Here is a 21,476-nt window from a genome sequence, read left to right as displayed (position 1 = left end):
TTTTAGCAAATAACAGCAAGATCCAATCATGTTTTAAGTGGTCCAGCCAGATCTGACAGTGGATGATTAAAGCAGTTTTCCGCAATCTCCTTTAAAGTCTGTGACCCTTGGATTTAAGTGAGTGGTGATGAGGGCTGTACCAGGGGAGCAGCTAGGGTGCAAGAGAGTAATGTTTTATTGGGGACTAGGGCATCAAAGGTGAAAGTGAGCTTGCAGTTGAACAAATTAGTAGCTGAACAGAGGGCCAAAAGCTATGTAGTTGGGATTTTAAAAGTACAGTTGTAAGTGATTTGGGGAATAGTTTTTCCAGGGGCAGATACAGAATGAGGTACGGTTAGGGTGTGGAAGGGGGATGTGGGTGGAGAGTGAGACAAGAAAGCGATCAGAGATGGCCTTATCTGTAATTGGTACAGTGGGACTAGCAAGACCACGTGAGATGGCATATCAAGGGTGTGGGTTGGGGAGTTTACATGGAGGGAGGAATTTAGGGAGGATAAGAGGGCAGTGAATTTACAGAGAGAGAGAGAGCACAATGAGTTAGACAGACTTTGAAATCACCAAGGATGAGAAATCATTTGGTGGAGAGTCTGAGGTAGAAAAGCAGTGAAGATAATCTCAGTGATAAATTTTTTATCGTACTTGGAAGGCAGTAGAGAACAATGATTTTGAAAGAGAGGTGAGAGGGGTGGAACAAGGTGAGATGCTCAAAGGAGGAGAAAGTGCCAGAGGAGTAGGGGTTCAGGCCAAGGTGTGATCTGATGATAAGCGCCAAACAGCAACCATGATGGTCTTGGTGGGGCAAGTGGTGGAAGATTAGCCAGGTGGGCAGGTTTCATTAAGGGGAAAAGTGTCATCACCCCTCATCCAGGTTTCCGTGAAGGCCATGATGTCCATGCAATCATCCACAATAAGTTCATGGATGGCAAGGGCTTTGTTCACAAGTAAATAGACATTCTAGTTGGAGATGTGCAGAGGGGTGTTGAGAGCTGATCCACTAGCAGAGTCCACAGAGTCAACAGTGGGTGGGCTGATTTGGACAGGAAGAAGATTTGCAAGATTAGATCCCAGTGGGCTGATTGGGTGGGAAGATCGACGAGAGAGTGGGATGAGCCCAACAGAGGATGCCAATAGAGGCATAGAGGGAAACGGTCGGCTTATATAATAGGGAGTCAAGCCTGGGATGGCATCAAAAGAGCAGGGAGGTCAGGGAGTACTGAAGAGTATTGGAATAGTCGAGCCTGGAGGTGACAAAGGCATAGATGAAAATTTGAACGGCAGATGGGTGAAGATTGGGCAACAGGCAGAACTGGTTTGGAGGAGCTCTATGATGGAGAGAATATGGTGTGGTATCTTAGCTTGGGCTCGAATAGGGCTTTGAGGGCGCAAACAGCCTGGTTCAGGCTTAGACAGTGGCTGGGGAAAGGGCTGGAATCGGTGGCAAGGAAATGGAGTTTGTGGCAGGGGCAGTGACAATGGTCATCTCATGTTGAACTGGAGGAAACAGCAATTCTTTTGAGAATGTGAGATTCTGGACAAACAACCTACAATGCAGAGGCCTTGGATAGGTTGAGAGAGGTGGTGGTAAGATAGACCTGGGTGTTATCTGCTTAATGTGGAAGCCAACCCTTGTCTGCAGATGAGATCACCAAGGGGCAGCAGCATGCAGATGAAGAAACGGGACAAGGATAAATCTCTAAGGGACTCCTGAGGTAACAGTACAGGAATGAGACAAGAAGACATTACTGGAACTGTTCTGGCTACAATTGGGTTTTGAATTGTGGAACCAGTGAACTGGACAACTGAGGAGAGGCATTGGAGGAGAATGGTGTAGCCAACTATGTCAGGCAGTGCAGCAAGGCAGAAGACGAGGAGGAGGGATAATATCACAGGTACAGAGGATGTCATTTGTGACTTTGGTTAGTGCTGTTGCAGTACTGAGGCAGTGGTGGAAACTTGATTGGAGAATTTCAAACAATTGTAGGGAAGATGGGCACTGATTTGGGAAGTGACAACACGTTTAAGAACTTTGAAGAGGAAAGTAACATTGAAGATGGGGCTGTTGTTTGGAAAGGCAGAATGCCTAAAGCGGACATTTTGAGGAAAGATATGATGATGACATTGGAAGGCAACCATTTACAATGTCACCTACCATGGAGATCAGGAAGGGAATTTAGTGATTAGTCGTTAAGTGAGAATAGAGTTATGGCAGAGGACCAAAGATGGTTGGCAAGATTAGTCTCCAGTGGGAGCATTATTTGGGAAGGTCAGCAAGATAAGTTTTCCTTAGAACAGAGAAGGATAAGGGGGGATAAGATGAGATGTACAAAATTATGAGGGGCATTGATAGGTTAGATAGGAAGAGACTTTTTCCCTTAGCGGAGGGGTCAATAACCAGGGGGCATAGATTTAAGGTAAGGGGCAGGTGGTTTAGAGGGGATTTGAGGAAAAATGTTTTCACCCAGAGACACGATCGGCCGAAGGGCCTGTTTCTGTGCTATATGACTCTATGACTCTATAGGAGGACAGGACATTTGGGTTGCTGCTTGTAAGGAGACAGCAATGGGTGCTAGGATGGGCTCTTCAGAGACTACCAAGAAAGGCACAGAGAATGCTCTGGGTGTCTTCCAGGAGAGTTCAAGCCTGGAATGGCTGCAGGAAAGTAGAAAGGCAGAGGAATAGTGAGGTGGTCAGACAGAGATTGGGGTGGGCAAAATACCTGAGAGGGGAGAAATGAAAGCTGGCCTGATCAGATGACAGGAGAGAAGAGGCCAAGGGTAATCGAAGGCTCAGCTGTCTGTTAAACTTATATTCACAAAAACGTTTTACCCTGAAAAACATCCCGAAGAGCTTTTTAGTAGGAACACTTAGAGAGAGAGTCTGAAACATGATCCATTTATCTGTCTCTATCCTTCACTTCTATCACTCTCGCTCTTTTCATTTTTATCTATCTGTCCTTTCCCTCCTTTACTCTCTTGCCATTTTGTCCTTCTTTTGTCCTTACTTTCTGTCTGTTCCTCTCTCCTCTTTCACTTTGTGGTGCTGCTTCTCTTCCATTTCTAACACTCTCTTTCTTCATGTTGGTCCCTGTCTATCTCCTGTGCTCTCCTCTTTCTTTCTGTCTTCCCTCTCTCGCCTTCCTTTTTGTTTCTTTCTCTTGCACCGCACTTCTACTTAATTTTCACTTTTGCTTTTTGTTTCATTTCTTACTTGGTGGGGCCAGGAAGTATTGGGTGGTCCAATCAATGAGACCTGAGATGTTTGGGAGGACACAAATGTATTTCAGAGACAGTAGTGGGGTAAGCCTGCTGTATTACATCCCAAGATAAAGAGGTAAGCACTCTACCTTTCTGACATTGTAGAAATCTCTGTGAGGATTCATCTTCACTTCTTTCATCTCATCCATTTCATTCAGCATCTCGTGCAGATTGAACTTAGAGTTAAGAAATTTCAAGCGGCGGTGGGCGTACGTCTTTCTAAATCAAGAAATGAAACCCATCTCATTCAGGGACTTTTTAAAGCAAAATAGAACTTTATTCTCCTCTGCAAAAACTGGTTGTTCTATTGTACATAATGGGGGAGGATCATGCAGCACATATGTGTATCATCTTGTCTTTGACTCAGTGGAAGTACTTCTACCCCTAAATCTGCAATTTATGGTTTCAAACCCCATGCCAGGAATTGAGTACATGGGGGTAACTTAATCCTATCCTGCCCGCCAGGAAACTGATCGGATTGTGTGCCCATTTGACACCCTGTCTGATTCAATCCTGCTGGTTTCCACTGGGTGGGTTAGATTAAAGTTACCCCCATAATTTAAGGTTGACAGTTTATGCAGTATTGAGGGAGTGTCTCATTGTCTTTACTGTATCTGTTTCTCCTTAATATCTTGATAACTTCAATCAAATCACCCCTTAACCTTTTAAATTCTGGGGATAAGCCTAGTTTGTAATCTCTCCTCATAATTTAATCTTTGGAGACCATGTCTCATTCCGGTAAATCTACACTGCACTCCCTCCAAGGTTAATCTAATGTGTAGTGCCCAGAACTGCTCACAGTACTCCAAGTGTGGTCTAACCAGGGCTTTGTATAGCTGTAGCATGACTTCTACCCCCTTGTGTTCTAGTCCTCTAGATATAAAGACCAGCATTCCATTAGGCTTTTTGATTATTTTCTGTACCTGTTCATGACATTTTAAAGATCTGTGTAACTGGAGCCTCAAGTTTCTTTGGGCACCCACTGTTTCTAGCTTTTCATCATTATGAAAGTTCTAAGTTTTAAGTACAAAGTGGATGACCTCACACTTGCACACACACAAGTCACTCGTTCTTCTCCTACTGCTGTCCTAGCAGAGAGTAATGTGCACCAATATCAAACCTGGGGCCTTCCTTGTCTGGTGTGGTGCATTGACTTAATGGACCATTAGGGAAGTCTAATTCCCACCATTTTTTAAATGACAATCATGAAAGAGCTAAATCTTAAAATATCTCTTCCTTCGTCAATGTGGTAACTTACACAGGCCCCTGAGCGATCAATGCAATTAGAAAATTCATGTCATCTATGAAGGAAGGCAGGTCTGGGTATGGTAAGTCTTTGGGTTCATTTCTCTTGACTGATTCATTATTGGCATAAACATAGATTACGCCATCTTTCATTTTACAAACGCAGCCAAGGTTTTCAGGTAGATCCTTTGGGCTAAAGGGGTCCCCTCCAGTCTTTACAGGTGGAGTAAATTCTGAAATAAAAAAAAATTCTTATTCCATGTATAACCAAAACCAGATGCAAGGTACAAGATAAAGTTTGTATGGCAGGAAATCACCATTAGCATCCAACTTCCAATCTCGCTGCCTTTCTCTTTTACTGATGTTACTGTGGTGATTGGTCCTCTGAACTTTACACTATTGTTCCCCTATAGCAATGTAACTATAACTATACTCCCCTACACCATCTCCTACCTCCCTGCATCCTTTCTGCTTTGAAATCAAGAGTCAACATGCCATCTGTTATTCTAACTCATTCTTTCCCAAGACTTCAATACTACAAAATTTCTTACCTCTCTCATCTGCCTATGACCATAGGGAAAATTTGCAGGGCTATGGGGAATGAACAGGGAAATGGGATTAGTGGATAAATCTTTCCAAGAGCCAGCACAGGAACGATGGTCCAAATGGCCTCCTTCTGTGCTATATCATTCTATGGTTCTATGACGGAGGATACCTTCAAGACACATGCCATGGTAGGTAGTCCACTGTGTAAAATAGATGGCATTTTTAGACACATATATAGTACTTTTTCTGCTGTTAAAAACTGTAATTTCTTTCAATCTGTTGAGATTCAATTAAACAGCATAGCACTCTAATGAATTCTGGTTGAATAATTTGAATTGTCTTAAAAATAAAAGACCAACATAGCTGAGCTGAGGAAAGACCGGTGAATTGATAAGCAGCATTGTGTCATTTTATCTCATCCCCACACCAAGTATCAGTGAAGCAGACAGTCCAGCGATAACTTTGACCAAGTCACTTTTCCAGCTGTTTCCCTTTTAGTTGGAGCGAAATGATCTGAAAGACTCTTAATTCTTGCCTCGCTGATGGTTTCCTAGATTTGAGCTGCTGCTTTAAGGTCCAGATCTAATACAGATAAGTAGCAGAAAATATCTTAATTCCCTCCATTACTTTCCACATTTGAATCAGCTAACCTGAGTATCAAGGGAGAGATACATGACATTAAAAATAGAGATAAAAAGAAATTCCGCAATTGGAAAACTGAAGTAACAACAGAAATTATAGGAATGTTCTGCCACCTACCAATGGAAAACAGCACAAAACAATTTCAGCTGAGAACAAAAATGAAATAGAGGTAAATTTAGCAGTACTCCACTCAGTCCTATAAGTTTCACAATCACACATTGCTTTTTCTGCTGAGCTAAAGACTGTAATAAATCACAATTCATTTCAGCATCCTCAGCATTCCTTACCACACATGAAGTATTTGTCCAGTTGTGACCACCGTGGTTACAAAATGATGCAACAGAAAGACTAGAAATAAGGGCAAGAGAGTGGATTAGATTGCCATGCGATGAACAGAGATTAAAGAAACTGAATTAATTGTGGTTGGAAAAGCATTTGAGGAAGTGTATGATCCAAATTTGTAACTTAATGAAGGGAATCAATACAGGGAAGGAGAGATAATTGCAAACCAGCATAGCAAAGCAAGAGGGCATGGTTATTAACTGAAAAATGGATGATGTGCAAGGGTTCCTTGCAGAATTCTAGCTGTCCCATACACCACTGATTCACAAGCTTCACTGAAGTAAATCTTTGCTTGGTTGAACGCCTCCACACTCCAGCTGTTGGCTGTACCCCTGCCATTTATATTTGGTAACAGTTAACTTAGATAAATAGCACCAAATTAAAAGGAACACTTAAGGAATCATTACTCCATATATAGACTATTTATCAAATGGAATGCTATCTAACACTAGCTGTTTCCTTTCCAGAGTCTTGAAACTGTATAACACCTTATCTTCCTCAGCCAACCCTCCCCCGACAATCTGCAAGCTTGTGGTGTCACCCAATCACTACTTCATGACGATCTCCCCTCTCTCCCACAGTTTTCAGTCTTGAAGCTGTCCTTCATCCAGGTTTTGCAGTTTAAGAATGTAGCAAATACCGACTCAGATGATCAATGGGAAAGCAATTAGATCCTATTCTGGATCTGAGAACAATGCAAAGTTTGGGTCTGGCATAGAGATAAGATGAAAATGGTTAGATCAGACTGTCAAACAGGACTGACTGGTGGAGTGAGCAGGATGGGATGGGAGCCTTTTCTCTCATTTCTACATCCTTACTTGGGTGCACTTCGTTCTCTTCTCTCCATTGCTCGTTATCCATGTTTCGCAGGAAGTGTGCAGTGGTTCTGTCGAATCTCTGAAATGACAGTCGCATGTACTTCTCCCGAATGGTCAAAGCTCTGTACAGGCCCTTGCAGGCAAGTTCAAAATCTTCCATAGTTACCTGTTCATAAACAGAAAACAGTCAAACTCATGGTAGGCTTGGAGTCTCCCGCTGTCGCTAAATTTCTCCAATTGTCCCACATCCCAAATTAACCCAGTTTGGATCCCATTCATATTAACCAGAGTGCAAATACAAGGGCCAAAAAGGTGGACAACACTCTGGGGTAGGTTTTCATCTTCATTGTCTGAGCAGTAATCAGGTGGAGTAAATTGCCCATCCTTTATAAAACACTTGGAGAGGGTGCAGATGAGATTTACTAGGATAGTACCGGGGATGGGGGACTTCAGTTATGTGGAAAGACCAGTGTAGAAGAGATTGTTCTCCTTTTAGCAGAGAGGGCTAAGTGGAGATTTAATAGAGGTGTTCAAAATTATGAGGGGTTTTGATAGAGTGGAAGGGGAGAAACTGTTTCCATCAGCTGGAGGATCAGTAACCAGAAGACACAGATTTAAGTTAACTGGTAAAAGAACCAGTCAAGAACCAGGCACTGAGTATAAAAGGCGCCCAATCCAACACTGCGCCACCACCTTATCTCTGCAAAACCCATGTTTGACTATTCTGTCCCTCTTAAATTCTCCTCTGGTTCTCCATGCCTCTAAGGACCCTTCTCCTGTCATCAAGCTGCTGAGTTTTCCTCACCCACTCTCATAAATGTTTCAGATTCCCCAATTCTGCCCATTCTATGACTCAGGTGGGAGAGATACCCCTCCAATGGGCTATAGTAGGGAAGGGATGGCACTAGGTCCAAAGCTCCATTCAATGCAGTAGCATTCACCTTACCCCTGATGTGAAGTCTCCAGCAATAGTGACTCTCTGGAACTCAGGTACATCTGCGTACAATGGCTGCACCATCTGACTGGCTGAGTCTGTAGGCTGTGCTTCTTCAGAGTCCTGGATAATTGGAAATGTTGTAGCAAATGCCTTTGCTCTCATTATTATCTTCAACCTGACATGAAGATACAGTCCAAAAGTCATACCAGTGTTGAAGAAAAAAATTGAAACTTAGTTTTGAAACATGTTATCGCCACCAGCAACTCCTTTGCCACAAGACCTTGCCTAAAATTGCTGTAGTATTGAGCCATGAGACCAGAGCAGTTTAATCTCAGACCCTAATGTCATCTCAGGAACCAGGCAGGTCATTACAATTGAGCTCACTGTCATAGCCAGTGGGTCATATCCAGTCACCTCTACTGGAAATGTGGGATGGACCTCAGGTGAAGATAGAATCTGACTTGGCAGTCATGTTCCCATGATTGAATAGTTTGCATAGTCTCAGACATGAATAAAGGTATCTCGAGCAAGTTACCATAGGGCACTTGTGGAACCTTACCCCAGTGTGAGATGGTGTCTATGGTTTTGGGGGGTTGGGGGGAAGGATTCACCTCCTTCAGGTAAGCTTCAGACAGTGAAATCCAAGCAATTGTGATCTTAGTTATTTTTCAGCAGTCAGGAAAGTGCAATGACCTAACACGTTGCTGTTCAGGTGTTTGTCACATCACATATTCAAAAATAAAACAGGGGAAAACCAGTGTTAAACACTAAGCCCTCACTAAACACTAACACCACCAAAACAGGTATACCAGCCATTTATCTCATTTGCTACGTGTGCATACTTGATGGGCACAAATTGATTGCGAAATTTATCTACATAACAACAGTGGCTCTTTTTCAAAAGAGATTCATTGGCTTTAGGATACCCCGATGATGTGAAAGGTGCTGTATAAATGCAAGATCTTTCTTCTTCATCTTCAACTGCATTGTGACACACAGCAGGAAGACACTGGTAACCTGTGATTCCCACCTCAAAGCATTATTCTACAAAGAGGGAGCTGAAACTCAAAGGATAAGCCTCATAATCTACTGTTGTTCAGATCAAGGGCCATGTTCAAAGCTAAATAGCTAGAATCTCATTTATCTCGATTTCACTTTTTGAGGCCAATGTAATTTTACTGTGGAGAGAAGAAACAAATGATTAATTAAACTATTAATAATCAAATACATAAAATGTTCACACATGAAATCAATGGAATGTTGAATAATGTTAATACAGGTAATATTTTCCCATTGCACATCAGATTTTATCTCCCCCATTGTAATCTTATGCTTCACTTACCGTATTTGCCAGACCATAAGATGCACTTATTTTCTGGAAATAAAGTCACCTAAAATTGCCGTGTGCCTTGTGGTCCGAAGGTTACCCATGTCGCACAAGTTATGAGCACGTGTTTCAGAGATACACACAGTGATGATGATACTGGTAGTTAGTTGTGGAGTTTTTGGAATATCTGGTGCAAATAGGTACAAAACAACAAGGTTTTCTTATATGGTATGTGTTATGACCAGGTGAGAATGGGGTTTAGGAGTTCCCTCTCAGCCTTTTCCTGGTTTAACTGTAACAGGGTTTAATTTTTAAAACACTGTTTTTAGCTCCCCGTCAGTGAATCCTTGTTCACTGCTCTCCAATTGTAAGGCAAAGAAATCAACCAGACAGGTTTTCTTAGATTTAAACAAGAAAGGTGTAAGTTTATTTACTTTAAAACTCTAATTCGGTTAAAGCTACTATGAATACGCAATGCGATCACACTAGCATGCATACACTATAAACACACATGCAGATAGAGATGGAAGAGGAGAAAGAATAAAGGGGAAAAGTTTGAAGCAATAGCTCGAGGTCATTTATTATCTTTTGAGTTCAATGTAGAGTCTTTGATTGCAGTTAAATCTTGCCATTTCGTTGGGGCCCAGTGCACGCTTTCAAACTTGCTTCGATGTAGGAGCCATCTCTCTTGAGGTTTAAGTGACTTTGATTGAGAGAGAGCCAGGGAGAGAGACCTTCCTTCTCTGTTGTCTTCAAAGCAGCCTCTGTCTTCAAACTGTCTTGTCAGCATAATTCAAAAACCCTGGCCAGCAGGTTAGCCATGTGACTAGTTGTTTTTTTAACAAACTCTCCTGGTTTTTATGGATCCCTTTCATCTTAGCAGATACCCGTAGTTGGCAGGGGGTTTGGCAGCGTGGAAGGAAATGGAATGCTGGCTTGTTCCACCTTCAATGTCTGGTGATCAAAATCAATTTGGGTTAATTGGATCAGGGAGCAGTTCCATTGTCTTTTCCCAGGCAACAGTCTCTTAGAATGCAGAGTTTTTTAGCCACTGCTGATCTCTTTAAACAAGTCATCTCTTCATTCCAGCAACAGCTTAAAATTAATATTTCATATGACGAAATTAATATGCCTCACTCATGACAGGTGAGGTCTTCATGACAGTAGGTTTCAAACGGGAAGTGGTAAGGTATGCCAAAGAGCATGCGGAAAGACATTTTGGTCCTCTTCCTAACGAGAAAATGGCATGGGAATGGAAGAAGCAGGATGAAGAACGAGTGAAATTAGAAAAGGGCAAGCACACTTTTTGTGGGCATGCTGCAAAATGGCCACAGCTGGAAAAAAGTGAAAAATTGGATAATAGATCACAGGAAAAATAGAATTCATGTATCTACCAAAGTGATTGTACATGAAGCAAGAAGAGTCGTGGTAGCAAGCGGCATTACTGATTTTGCCAGGACAATATCTTGGTGCTACAGATTTATGAAGTGGCACAGGCTAAGCATGGAACCAGGGTAGCACAGAAGATGCTGGCTGTATATGAAGCAAAAATCTTTGAATTTCACAGGTTTATGATTAACGCAAGAAAACAAAACGAGTTTTGAACTTGGACAGATAGGCAATATGGGCACAGTTCCCCTAACTTTTGATGTTCCATCAAACAAAACTGTGGACATTGAAGGCTAAAATAATACACGGTCATTTTGGTGTATTGTTCTGAAGGCAAAAATGTGCAGCTGTGACTGACCTTTAAAAGCAAAACAGCACCAAAGGTTGGAATTCCACATGGAATTTTTGTTCATGTTCATCCTAAGGCATGGATGAATGAAAAAGGGATGAAACTGTGACTGGAGAAAGTGTGGTCAAAGTGTCCAGGTGGCCTTCTGATAAAAAATAGCCTTATTGGTGTGTGACCAGTTCTGGGCACATTTAACTGAGGCCAGGAAAAGGAGGGTTGCAGAATTGAAGACGCAGCTAGCTGTGATTCCAGGCAGTCTTGCTAGCCGAGTACAGTCACTGGACGTTTCGATTGAACAAGCCATTTAAAGTGTAGGGTATGAGAGTCCCCTGTGGAGTCTCACTTAGGTTCAGAGCCATACTCCAGACGTAACAAGCATTCATGCGTGTGGAGTGGACCAAATAGATGGAGGCTCCGAATCACGATTTGACACCAACAGGGCGAATGAAAGGGCCCAGCATTTCACAGGTGTGCAAGTGAGTGACCAATTCATGGCAATTAGTGAAACACGAGACAATTGTGACGTCATTCAAGAAATGCAGAATGAGCAATGCCCCAGTTGGCAGTGAAGATGACGTACTATTTGATGAAAGTGACAGTTCACATAACACCAGTGATGATGACGAATTTTTTTGTTTTTGCGATTAGTAAGCCTTTGTATAGCTTTGTTGTTCTTGTTTTGTGATGGTAAATGTTTATACATAATTACTTATATGCACTAAAATATTTTTTTCCTGGATATTTCTTTCTAAAATCCTGGTGCTTCTTATGGTCTGGTGCATCTTATAGACCAGTAAATACAGTACCACTTTGGTCTAGCAGTTCTGACATTGGGCAGATTTCCTCATATTCCATGAATTCCCCGCACTCCTAGCAGCTCCACAGATCAAAGAGTACTGTCCTAATATTGGGAAGACCAGAGCCATTATTTTCAGTCTCCACCACAAACTCTGTTCCCTGACCACTGTTTCTGTCCTTCTCCCTGGCAACTATCTGAAGCTGAGCCAGACCGTTCACAACCTTGGTGTTGTGTTTGACCCCAAGATGAGATTCCGACCATGTATCCACTCCATCACCAAGACTGCATACTTCCTCTGTAACATTACCAAAATTCAACCCTGCCTCAGCTCATCCGCTGCTGAAACCCTCATCCATGCCTTTGTTACTTCTAGATTTGGCAATTCCGATGCTCTCCTGGCTGGTCTCCCATCTTCTACCCTACATAAATCTGTGCTCATACCAAAAACTCTGCTGCCCGTAACTTGAACAAATCCTGTTTGCCCATCACCCCTGTGCCTGCTGACCGACATTGGCTTCCAGTCTAAGAACAGCTTAATTTTAAAATCCTCATCATTGTTTTCAAATCCCTCCATGGCCTCGTCCCTCCCTATCTCTGGAAGCTTCTCCAGCCCTACAAGCCTTCAAGATATCTGTACTCCTCTAATTCCAGCCTTTGCCATCCCTGATTTTAATTGCTCTAACATTGGTGATCATGCTTCCAGCTGCCTTGGCCCAAAGTTCTGGAATTCCCTCCTTAAACCTCTCTGCTTCTCCACCCCTCTCTCTACTCCTTTAAGTTGCTTCTTAACAGTTAGCTCTTTGACCAAGCTTTTGGTCTTCTATCCTAATATCGCCTTCTGTGGTTCAGTCAAATTTTTATTGATAATGCGCCTTGGAATGGTTTGCTATGTAAAAGGTGATATATAAATGCAAGTTCTGGTTGTAATTTAACTTTTGTGTTTAGGTACCTCTTCTTAGTGGATTCCTTTGATTTTCTGTCAATTAGGTTGTGTTGCATCTCAATTTGTCCAATTGGACAATCTTCTCCGACGTCGAATGGCGAGATCTCATCTCTTGAGTCTTCATCTTTAGCATCATGGGCGAAGACTTTCTCAGCCAAGATCCGTGCAGCTTCGTCTAATTCTAAATAGGATAGTCAGGTGGTTACTTTAAATAATGAGAAGGATTAGTTCATCAGCATTAAAATATTAGCAGCAGGAACCCTCAGACTGACTATCAGGTGCAAGTGTTAAATTAGAGGTATGAGACCATACCCACTACAACTGGACTGGGACAACTTTTTAAACAAAGGGCAAGACTTTTCTTGTAGAATCACTACAAAACTTTAAAAATATATTGTAAGAATTAATATAGTGGTTTTAATGTAGCAAAACATCCCACAATATTTATCAATGAAGTGGATTGGACATCAAGCAGGGGTTGTGAACGAAATTAGGGAGGTGACTAAAGGTGTAGTTAAAACAATAGGTTTCAATGAAGCTTTTGAAATTAGGAATGATGCAACAAGGTTGCAGTAGGGGTGGTTTAGAAAGAGAATTCCATGTGTAGATCCATGGTAGTTGAAAGCTATGCCAGTAATGGGAGGGGGAGAACCAGTCCAGATTCGGAACTAAAGACGGGACTGGCTAGGGTATAGAACTGAAGGAGGCTGCAGAAGCAGAAGGGAATTATAAACAAGGATAAGTATTTTGAAATCAATATGCTGGGATAGTAATGGTGCCAACCTTCATACCACTGGTATGTTGTTTATAAATCCCTACTGCATCCACAAAAATACGTTGGAAAGTGTTGGACCAGGCACTTTGAAATGTCAGCCACTGTGTGATGTGAATTTGTCAAGTATCTTGTCAGCCTTGTTTTGATAAGGCACTTGAAGACTCTGCTGTTGCATACTTTTTGTGCTAATAAATTGCTTTCTTATTCAAGCAAGTAATGGATCCAGATTAAAATAACTGAGCTTAATCTGTAAAGCTGACCAAAGACTGACAATCTACCAATCAGAGGTATGCACCAGGCATCATAAAAAGATTGTGTTGACTTGAATGATTTGTCTTGCAAGATAAGACCTGCAAGATAAGTTGGAACGTTTTATTAAGAACAGGACTAATTCTTATATTGTCTGAGCCAAGAAAAAGGAAACACACAGCCACTTTCCAATATACTGGCAGATCAGATGGAAATGGAAGATGTCAGTTCATGTTCCTGTTCGATATAAAGGCTCCAGCATCACCCACTATCCTGTCTTGTACAACATGCATTTGACTCTGTAAGGAATCATAGTTCAAAGCTGCTAAATTTAAACGTTATTATCTATAAACAAGACTCATCAGCTGGGATTTTACAGGCCCCCCTGAGGTGGGGTCAGAGGCAGGGAGGGCAACGGGACAGAGGCCCAGTCACCTCCCCATTGCCCAGCGATCTTCCCAGGGTGGGATAGGCTGATGTGTGGCCTATTAAAGGCCAACTAAGGGCCTCTTTCTGCTGCGGCCTGGATGTTACCAGCAGTGGGGGGTGGGGGCTCCGCCACATGGGGAGGTTGCCTTGCAAAACAAGACGACCTCCCTGCGGGCTTGGGGAGAGTGTCCCTCCTCCATGGGAAATTCGTGGCCCACAGAGGACCCCAACCAGGAACAACTTTACCCCCTGAGACCCCCCTCCCCATGGACTGAACGACCACCTCCCCACCCCCTCGCCGGGGTCTTCCGGACTGGCCCCGGCGACCACACCTCACCTACTTCTGTTCTGGGGTTCTACTGCTGCGCCTGGGTCTCAGGCCTCTGTAGTACTGGCAGTGGCCACCACTCCCAGTGGTACTGCTGAGCTGCCAACCCTCTGATTGGCCAGCAGCTCTTGGAGGGGCAGGGACCCCACCTCCTAAAACTTTGAATCAAAAAGAGCAGAGGATGGGATGGGGGGCTGGGGGAGGAGGCCACGTAAAGGCAGAGGCGGGGATCCCCCCTCCTTTTCGGCCCAGCGCTCGGAGACTCGCCTCCAGCACAAAATCCGGCCCATCATGTTTGACACTAAATCAATTTATTGGGACCGTCTTCAGGATTCCTTGCTGTTTTTCCTTGGTTCAGCTGCTTCACCTACTGCTCTGGTCTCCGTCAATGCCAGAGAGGTAATGATGTTATTTCAGCTGGCATGGAAAGATTCAAGTCTCACTCTTCCTCTTACACTTCCCCTTGGTTCAATTCCTATATTGGTGTGCTGATAACTGTCTGTGGTGTTCACTTACCGTTTTATCTCCATAAATCCATTATCAGAGCAGCTAAACATAACATTATTGAAAAGGAACATTAACTGTGGTCCTTTCACCAACTATTCTCTATGATCCCTTGCTACAACTTTCCTTTACAGCTTCTGTGAATCTTCCTTTCTGTCCTCTTCCATCCTCAATTATTAATTTTCTCACAGTAAAAGTTGGCCTTTTTGACTCATTTTCCAACTCTAATCTTGATGATCTTGTTGCAGAATCTCTCTCTGTTGTTCCATTCTATTTTACCACTCTGCCCAACATCACGTTTTAACCCCTTCAGGTCTGTGGGATCCTCTGCTGTCTGGCCTCCACAAAGACCTGAAGTCCGTTCAATTTATATGAACCATATTTTCTAATTCATGCACAGTAATCATGAACCCTATAAAATGTTGGACTTTGGAAAACCAATTTATCCAAAAACAAACCAAATCTCACTGTCAGAATATAGAACCTACACTTACTGCACATGGATTGCTTGGCATATAGTCCAAATCCACGTAATATTCTAAGTCCCCATGCTTTGTCGTGATCCGCTCGATATTTTGCTATATTCTAAGCTTCCAAATTGAATCATAACACATTTCCCAGGAAACTATAATTACATTTCAATACAGTACCTAGAAAAAATGGAGAGTCCTTAAAGTACACCATAAACATATCTCTGTTCCTGACAGGGATCTGTAATTGAGAGATAATGTGAATGTTATTGTGAGATATGGCTAACTCAATCAAATCCACTCAGCAGAAGCATTGGTTTTAATTCTTCTGCAAGTACCCAATTGTGATCAATGTGTGGACTTGGACCACACATGATTACAGCAACCAAACTGGATTCCTAACGTAACAAGTCACTTCAAAGACATAAGCATTTCCCTCCATGCATCTGAAAACTGCTCAGCTCAACTCAAACCTTTTCTTATACCAGACTGTAGTATAGATTGGTGACAGTACTTGAGAATGTTTGTACCTGACTTTTTGACTTTAGACATCTTAGCTGTAGTTCACAGTGATTTCTCCGCCTGAGGCAGAATGCAGCAATTTGTCATTGAGTGTCGATCTGAAGCTCTTACACAGTGTTTGGTCTGCCCTTTAATTGCTGCTTGAGCTCGCCTGACCCGCTCCTATAAAAGGCTGGAAGTATTTATACATGTAGCTATTTCTGGAGGAGTGTCCTAGTGTGTGAATGCTGTGTGATAGATACTGCTGTCAGATACTGGATTACCATCCTGAATTTGGAAAGCATTTTTATTGGATTTTCTAAATCATACACACATGATATAAATGGGTACTGGTTAAGGAATTTTATCTAGCCCATCACAATCAGGGCTTGAGTGCATTATCCAGACTGACACATCCGGGCGGAATGTTAACCTGCTGAGGTGGGGGGGGTGGGGGGGGGGGGGGCGTATGTCGGTGCGGGATAGGGTTAAAGAAGGAAAAATGTTGGTGTGTCAGAAATCCAACATGAACTCGCTGACTTCTGCATTTAACTTGTGAGCGTTTCACAGTGCTGGGAAATCTTCTTGGGAAAGGTGGGTCAATGAGTTAAAAATGAAAAATGGCAACTCTGCATTCTGGCTTTAACTGCCAGCACACGGGTTTCCCAAGCTGTCTGAAATTCGTCATGATCAACAAGGCGAAAGAGTAGGGAGAATTGATAGCTTTGGCAAATTGACAGGCTTGAAAACCTTTAAATACTGAACCAGGACAGCTGCTTCCCTGTCTAATATGCTCGCAGGGTATGCCAACAGAAGATCAACTTTCTGACTGAGCAACAGTGCCTCTTAGCAGGTCATTGCTGACCTCTCCAAACCCCTGTAATAAGACCTCCTGCCTGATGGACCATTGGTAATCAAGTGGCAATCAAGGTCAGTGGCAATCAAGGTCACCACAACTCTGCATTTCTTCACCTACGGCTCCTTCCAAGGATCTGCTGGTGACATCTGATGTGCACAAGTGCATCTCCGAGGTTGCTGACACCATCTTTGCCAGGACCGCCACTTCCATCCATTTTGAAACTGATGAGGCCAGTCCAAAAAAGAGGGCTCTAGAATTTGCTGCAATGGCTGGATTTCCACAATCCAGCGAGTCATTGATTGCACCCATGTGGCAATCAAGATGCCCTCAGATCACCCAGGAGTATTTATCAACTGAAAGGCATTCCATTAATGTGCAGCTGGTATGTAACCACCAGAAGATCTGTGCAAGATATCTAGGAAGCTGCAATGATGCCTTCATTTCTGTGCTAGTCAAGTCTCCCAGAAGTCTTGCAAGCTCAAAGCAGACTCAACAGATGGCTCCTTGGAGACAAGGGATACCCTCTAAAGATGTGGTTGATTACACCTTTAAGCAGCCCTACCATTGATGCACAGGATAGGTACAAGAAATTTCTGAAATGTGTTCAGGAGACCTTCCTTCACCAGTATGTTCTCAGTCCAACTAGAAAGGAGGCATTGCTGGATCTGGTGCTGGGAAATAAGACCAAGTGTCTGTGGGGGAACACTTGGGTAAGAGCGATCATTGTATCATAAGGTTTAGATTAGCAATGGAAAAGAGCAAGGAACAATCTAAAGCAGAACTTCTAAATTGGAAGAGGGCTATCTTCAATGGGATGAGAAGTGATCTAGCCAGGGTAAAATGGAACCAAAGGCTGGCAGGAAAAACTGTAAGGAAGAGATATTTCAGGTACAGGCTAGGTACATTCCAACAAAGGCGAAAGGTAGGAGAGCCAAAGCCAGGGCTCCTTGGATGACAAGGGAGATAGAGAATATTATGAAACAAAAATGTGTATTCATATTGTCATGCCAAATTGCTTTGTTGAATTATAATTTTCTTTAATCCACTGACTGGAGATCTGAATTTATATATTTTTTAAAGAAATTTAAAAAATAGAAAAAGATGACTTTGCTGACAGCTTAAGATGGCCACCTAATTTTCAACATTGAAAAGCCTGTGAGGAGAGAGATGAAATGTCTGCTCATCCCAGCAAGAACCAAGACCCAGGAGGTTTAAGGGAACTGCTTGTTCTTTTTCTTTTAGAAAGAAGAAATACTGCTAATTCCTATGCTTGAATGACTGTGACTGTCATGTAACAAGCCGCTGCCCATCTGTGGTTTTAAGCTTGTATTTCTCTGCTGCAGTGAGGAGAAGCATCTGGACTCAGGCGTGCAGACCCAAGAGGGGGTCCCTCTCTCTCTCTCTCACTCTCCATTCCAGTTTGCAAGCTTCAAATCCTGCCTGTTGACTGACCAGCTTTGCGTACTTTGGCTTTAATCAGAAACCACGTTGGAGGAAATCATCCACATCGTTGGCTCCAAGAGACCCATCGAACCAGTCATCTACTTTTCAAACTAAAAGCCTCAGGACCACTGAATTCAGCTAGAAGCCAGCTGAATCACCAAACCCCACAGACTGTATACCTCTTTTTTTCTATGGACTCTAACTCAACCAATCTACCTTTCCCCATTCTGTAACCTATTTGTGTGTGTGTGTGTGTAAACCTCTAGTGTGAGTGAAAGTTGGTGCATAGTTTATTATTTCCATTAGTTCGGTTTAGTACAATAAAGTTAACCTCTTTCTTTGTTAAACTCAAGGAAACCTATCTGATTGGTTCTTGTTATGATCATAACAAGTAAGTAATCAAACACCTACTGAATTGTCCAGTCCATCCACTTCAAGAAAGAATTAAACGTGTTGTGGTCAAACAAGGCGAGTGCCATGAAGACTCCACCTGCCATGATTGAGGCATATTAATTTTGTCATATGAACATTAATTTTAAACTGTTGCTGGAAGGAAGAGATGACTTGTTTAACGAGATCAGCAGTGGCTGGAAAACATTTGCATACTAAGAGTCAGTGGCTAGAGACAATAGAATGACTCTCTGATCCAATTAACCCAAATGGATTTTGATTACCAGACATTGAATGTGTAAGAAACCCAGCATTCCAGGGTGTCTGCTAAGATGGAGAATCCACAAATGCAGGAGTTTGTTAAAACAGCTAGTTACATAACTAACCAGCTGGCCCAGGTTTTTGTTTGAACTGATCACAGCACAGTTTGGGTCAGATTGAACTGAACTTGGCAGAAGAGAGCCCCTCTCCTGGCTAGCTCTCTCTCTCTCTCTCATGAATCTCCGGATCCACTGAAGTCACTTAAACCTCGAGAGAAAAAACTCCTACATCGAAACAAGTTTTAAAGCGTGCACTGGGCCCCAATGAAACGGCAAGACTTACTGGCAATCAAAGACTCTACATCGAACTCAAAGGACCGTAAATAAATCCCAGTTATTGCCTCAAACTTCTCCCCTTTATTCTGTCTACTTTTATGTCTCTATCTTCGTGTGTGCTTATCGTGTATGCATGCTAGTGCGGTCGCGTTATGTATTTGTAGTCATTAACTGAATTAAAGTTTAAGGTTAATAAACTTCCACCTTTAGAACATAGAACATAGAACAAAACACAGCACAGAAGGAGGCCATTCAGCTCATCATGTCTGGACCGGCCAAATAAGTTATCCATCCAAACTAATCCCACCTTACAGCACCTGGTCCATAGCCCCGCAGGTTACAACACCTTAGGTGCATGTCCAGGTACCTTTTAAAAGAATTGAGGGTTTCTGTCTCCACCACCGATCCTGGCAATGAATTCTAGACACCCACCACCCTCTGGGTGAAAAAGTTTCTCCTCATGTCCCCTCTAATTCTTCTATCAATCACCTTAAATCTGTACCCCCTGATAACCAACCTCCCTGCCAGGGGAAACAGGTCCTTACTGTCTACTCTATCTAGGCCCCTCATAATTTTCTACACCTCAATCAAGTCACCTCTCAGCCTCCTCAATTCTAGGGAAAACAACCCCAACCTATCCAATCTTGCCTCATAGCTGCAACCCTCAAGCCCTAGCAACATTCTTGTAAATCTCCTCTGCACTCTTTCCAAAGCAATTATGTCCTTCCTGTAATGTGGTGACCAGAACTGCATGCAATACTCCAGCTGCAGCCTTACCAGAGCTCTATACAGCTCCAGCATCACATCCCTGCTTCTGTACTCTATACCTCAGCCAATAAAAGAAAGCAATCCATATGCCTTCTTCAGGGATCTGTGGACATGCACTCCAAGGTCTCTCACTTCTTCTACACCTCTCAATATCCTCCCATTTATTGTATATTCCCTCGCTTTATTTGTCCTTCCCAAAAGCATCACCTCACACTTTTCAGGATTGAATTCCATTTGCCATTTTTCCGCCCATTCAACCAAACCATTGATATCATTCTGAAGTCCATGATTCTCCTCCTCACTATTAAATACATGGCCAATTTTTGTGTCATCAGCAAATTTCCCAATCATGCCTCCCACATTTAAGTCCAAATCATTAATACAGACCACAAACAGCAAGGGACCAACACTGAGCCCTGTGGAACACCACTGGAAACCGCTTTCCATTCACAAAAACATCCGTTGACTGCTACCCTTTGTTTCCTGTCACTGAGCCAATTCTGGATCCAACCTGCCACCTTCCCCTGTATCCCATGGGCTTGCATTTTATTGACCAGTCTGCCATGTGGGACCTTGTCAAATGCCTTACTAAAATCCATGTAAACCACATCCACTGCACTACCCTTATCAATCTTCTTTGTTACTTCCTCAAAAAACTCAATCAAGTTAGTAAGACATGACCTTCCCTTAACAAATCCATGCTGACTATCCCTGATTAATCCGTGAATTTCTAAGTGGCAGTTTATCCTGTCCCTCAGAATAGATTCTAACAATTTACCCACTACTGAGGTCAGAATGACTGGCCTATAATTACTTGGTTTATCCCTCGCACCCTTTTTAAACAATGGTACAATGTTCCCAGACCTCCAATCATCTGGTACCACACCTATATCTGGTGAGGATTTGAAGATGATCCTCAGCGCATCCGTTATTTCCTCCCTGCCTTTCTTTAACAGCCTGGGATGCAAAACATCCAATCCTGGTGATTTATTCACTTTCAGAGATGTCAGACCCTCAAGCACTTCCTCTCTCATTATGCTTATCGTATCTAATACTTAACACTCCTCCTCTTTTACTACAATGTCTGCATCAACCCTTTCCTCTGTGAAGACAGAGACAAAAAACTCATTAAGAACCCTGCCCACATCTTTGGCATCCATGCATAGGTTCCCCTGTACATCTCTGATAGGCCCTACCCTTTCCTTAGTTATCCTCTTACTCTTAGTGTACTGATAAAGCATCTTTGGGTTTTCCTTGATTTTACCTGCCAATAATTTTTTATGTCCTCTCTTTGCTTTTCTAATTTCCTTTTTTACTTCATGCCTGCACTCTCTATACTCCTCTAGCTTTTTAAAGTAGAAAGATATTTGTGATCATCATAAGCTTTCTTTTTTTGTTTTAACTTACCCTGTAAGCTTCTTGATAACCAGGAAGCTCCAGATTTGGTAGTACCACCCTTTATTTTTGTGGGGATATGCCTACACTGTGCCTGCAGTATCTTGCTCTTGAACGCCTCCCACTGGTTTGCCACTGATTTTCCTTCAAGAAGCTGTATCCAGTCCACCTTTTCCAG

At 42.7% G+C, this 21,476-nt stretch overlaps 1 protein-coding gene across 4 annotated transcripts in view; it reads right to left on the bottom strand.

The window, feature by feature from the left end:
* ampd1 (adenosine monophosphate deaminase 1 (isoform M)) overlaps positions 1–15,898 on the bottom strand; it is a 48,031-nt gene extending 32,133 nt beyond the window's left edge. The window contains exons 1-6 of one of the 4 annotated variants that reach the window (XM_068057638.1): positions 15,877–15,898; positions 12,598–12,772; positions 7,794–7,959; positions 6,848–7,013; positions 4,513–4,732; positions 3,344–3,473 (exon numbers count right to left, since the gene is read on the bottom strand). In XM_068057638.1, coding sequence (XP_067913739.1) covers positions 3,344–3,473; positions 4,513–4,732; positions 6,848–7,013; positions 7,794–7,959; positions 12,598–12,772; positions 15,877–15,898 — 879 coding nt within the window. Of the gene's footprint in view, positions 1–3,343; positions 3,474–4,512; positions 4,733–6,847; positions 7,014–7,793; positions 7,960–10,632; positions 10,641–11,925; positions 11,938–12,581; positions 12,773–15,876 lie in introns of those variants that run through there. The other 3 variants (XM_068057640.1, XM_068057642.1, XM_068057639.1) reach the window with 3 other exon arrangements.
* Positions 15,899–21,476: the final 5,578 nt, after the last annotated feature.

Source organism: Heterodontus francisci, chromosome 25 (assembly GCF_036365525.1).
Source record: "Heterodontus francisci isolate sHetFra1 chromosome 25, sHetFra1.hap1, whole genome shotgun sequence".
Lineage (NCBI taxonomy): Eukaryota > Metazoa > Chordata > Chondrichthyes > Heterodontiformes > Heterodontidae > Heterodontus > Heterodontus francisci.
This window is presented reverse-complemented; position numbering and strand designations above follow the sequence as displayed.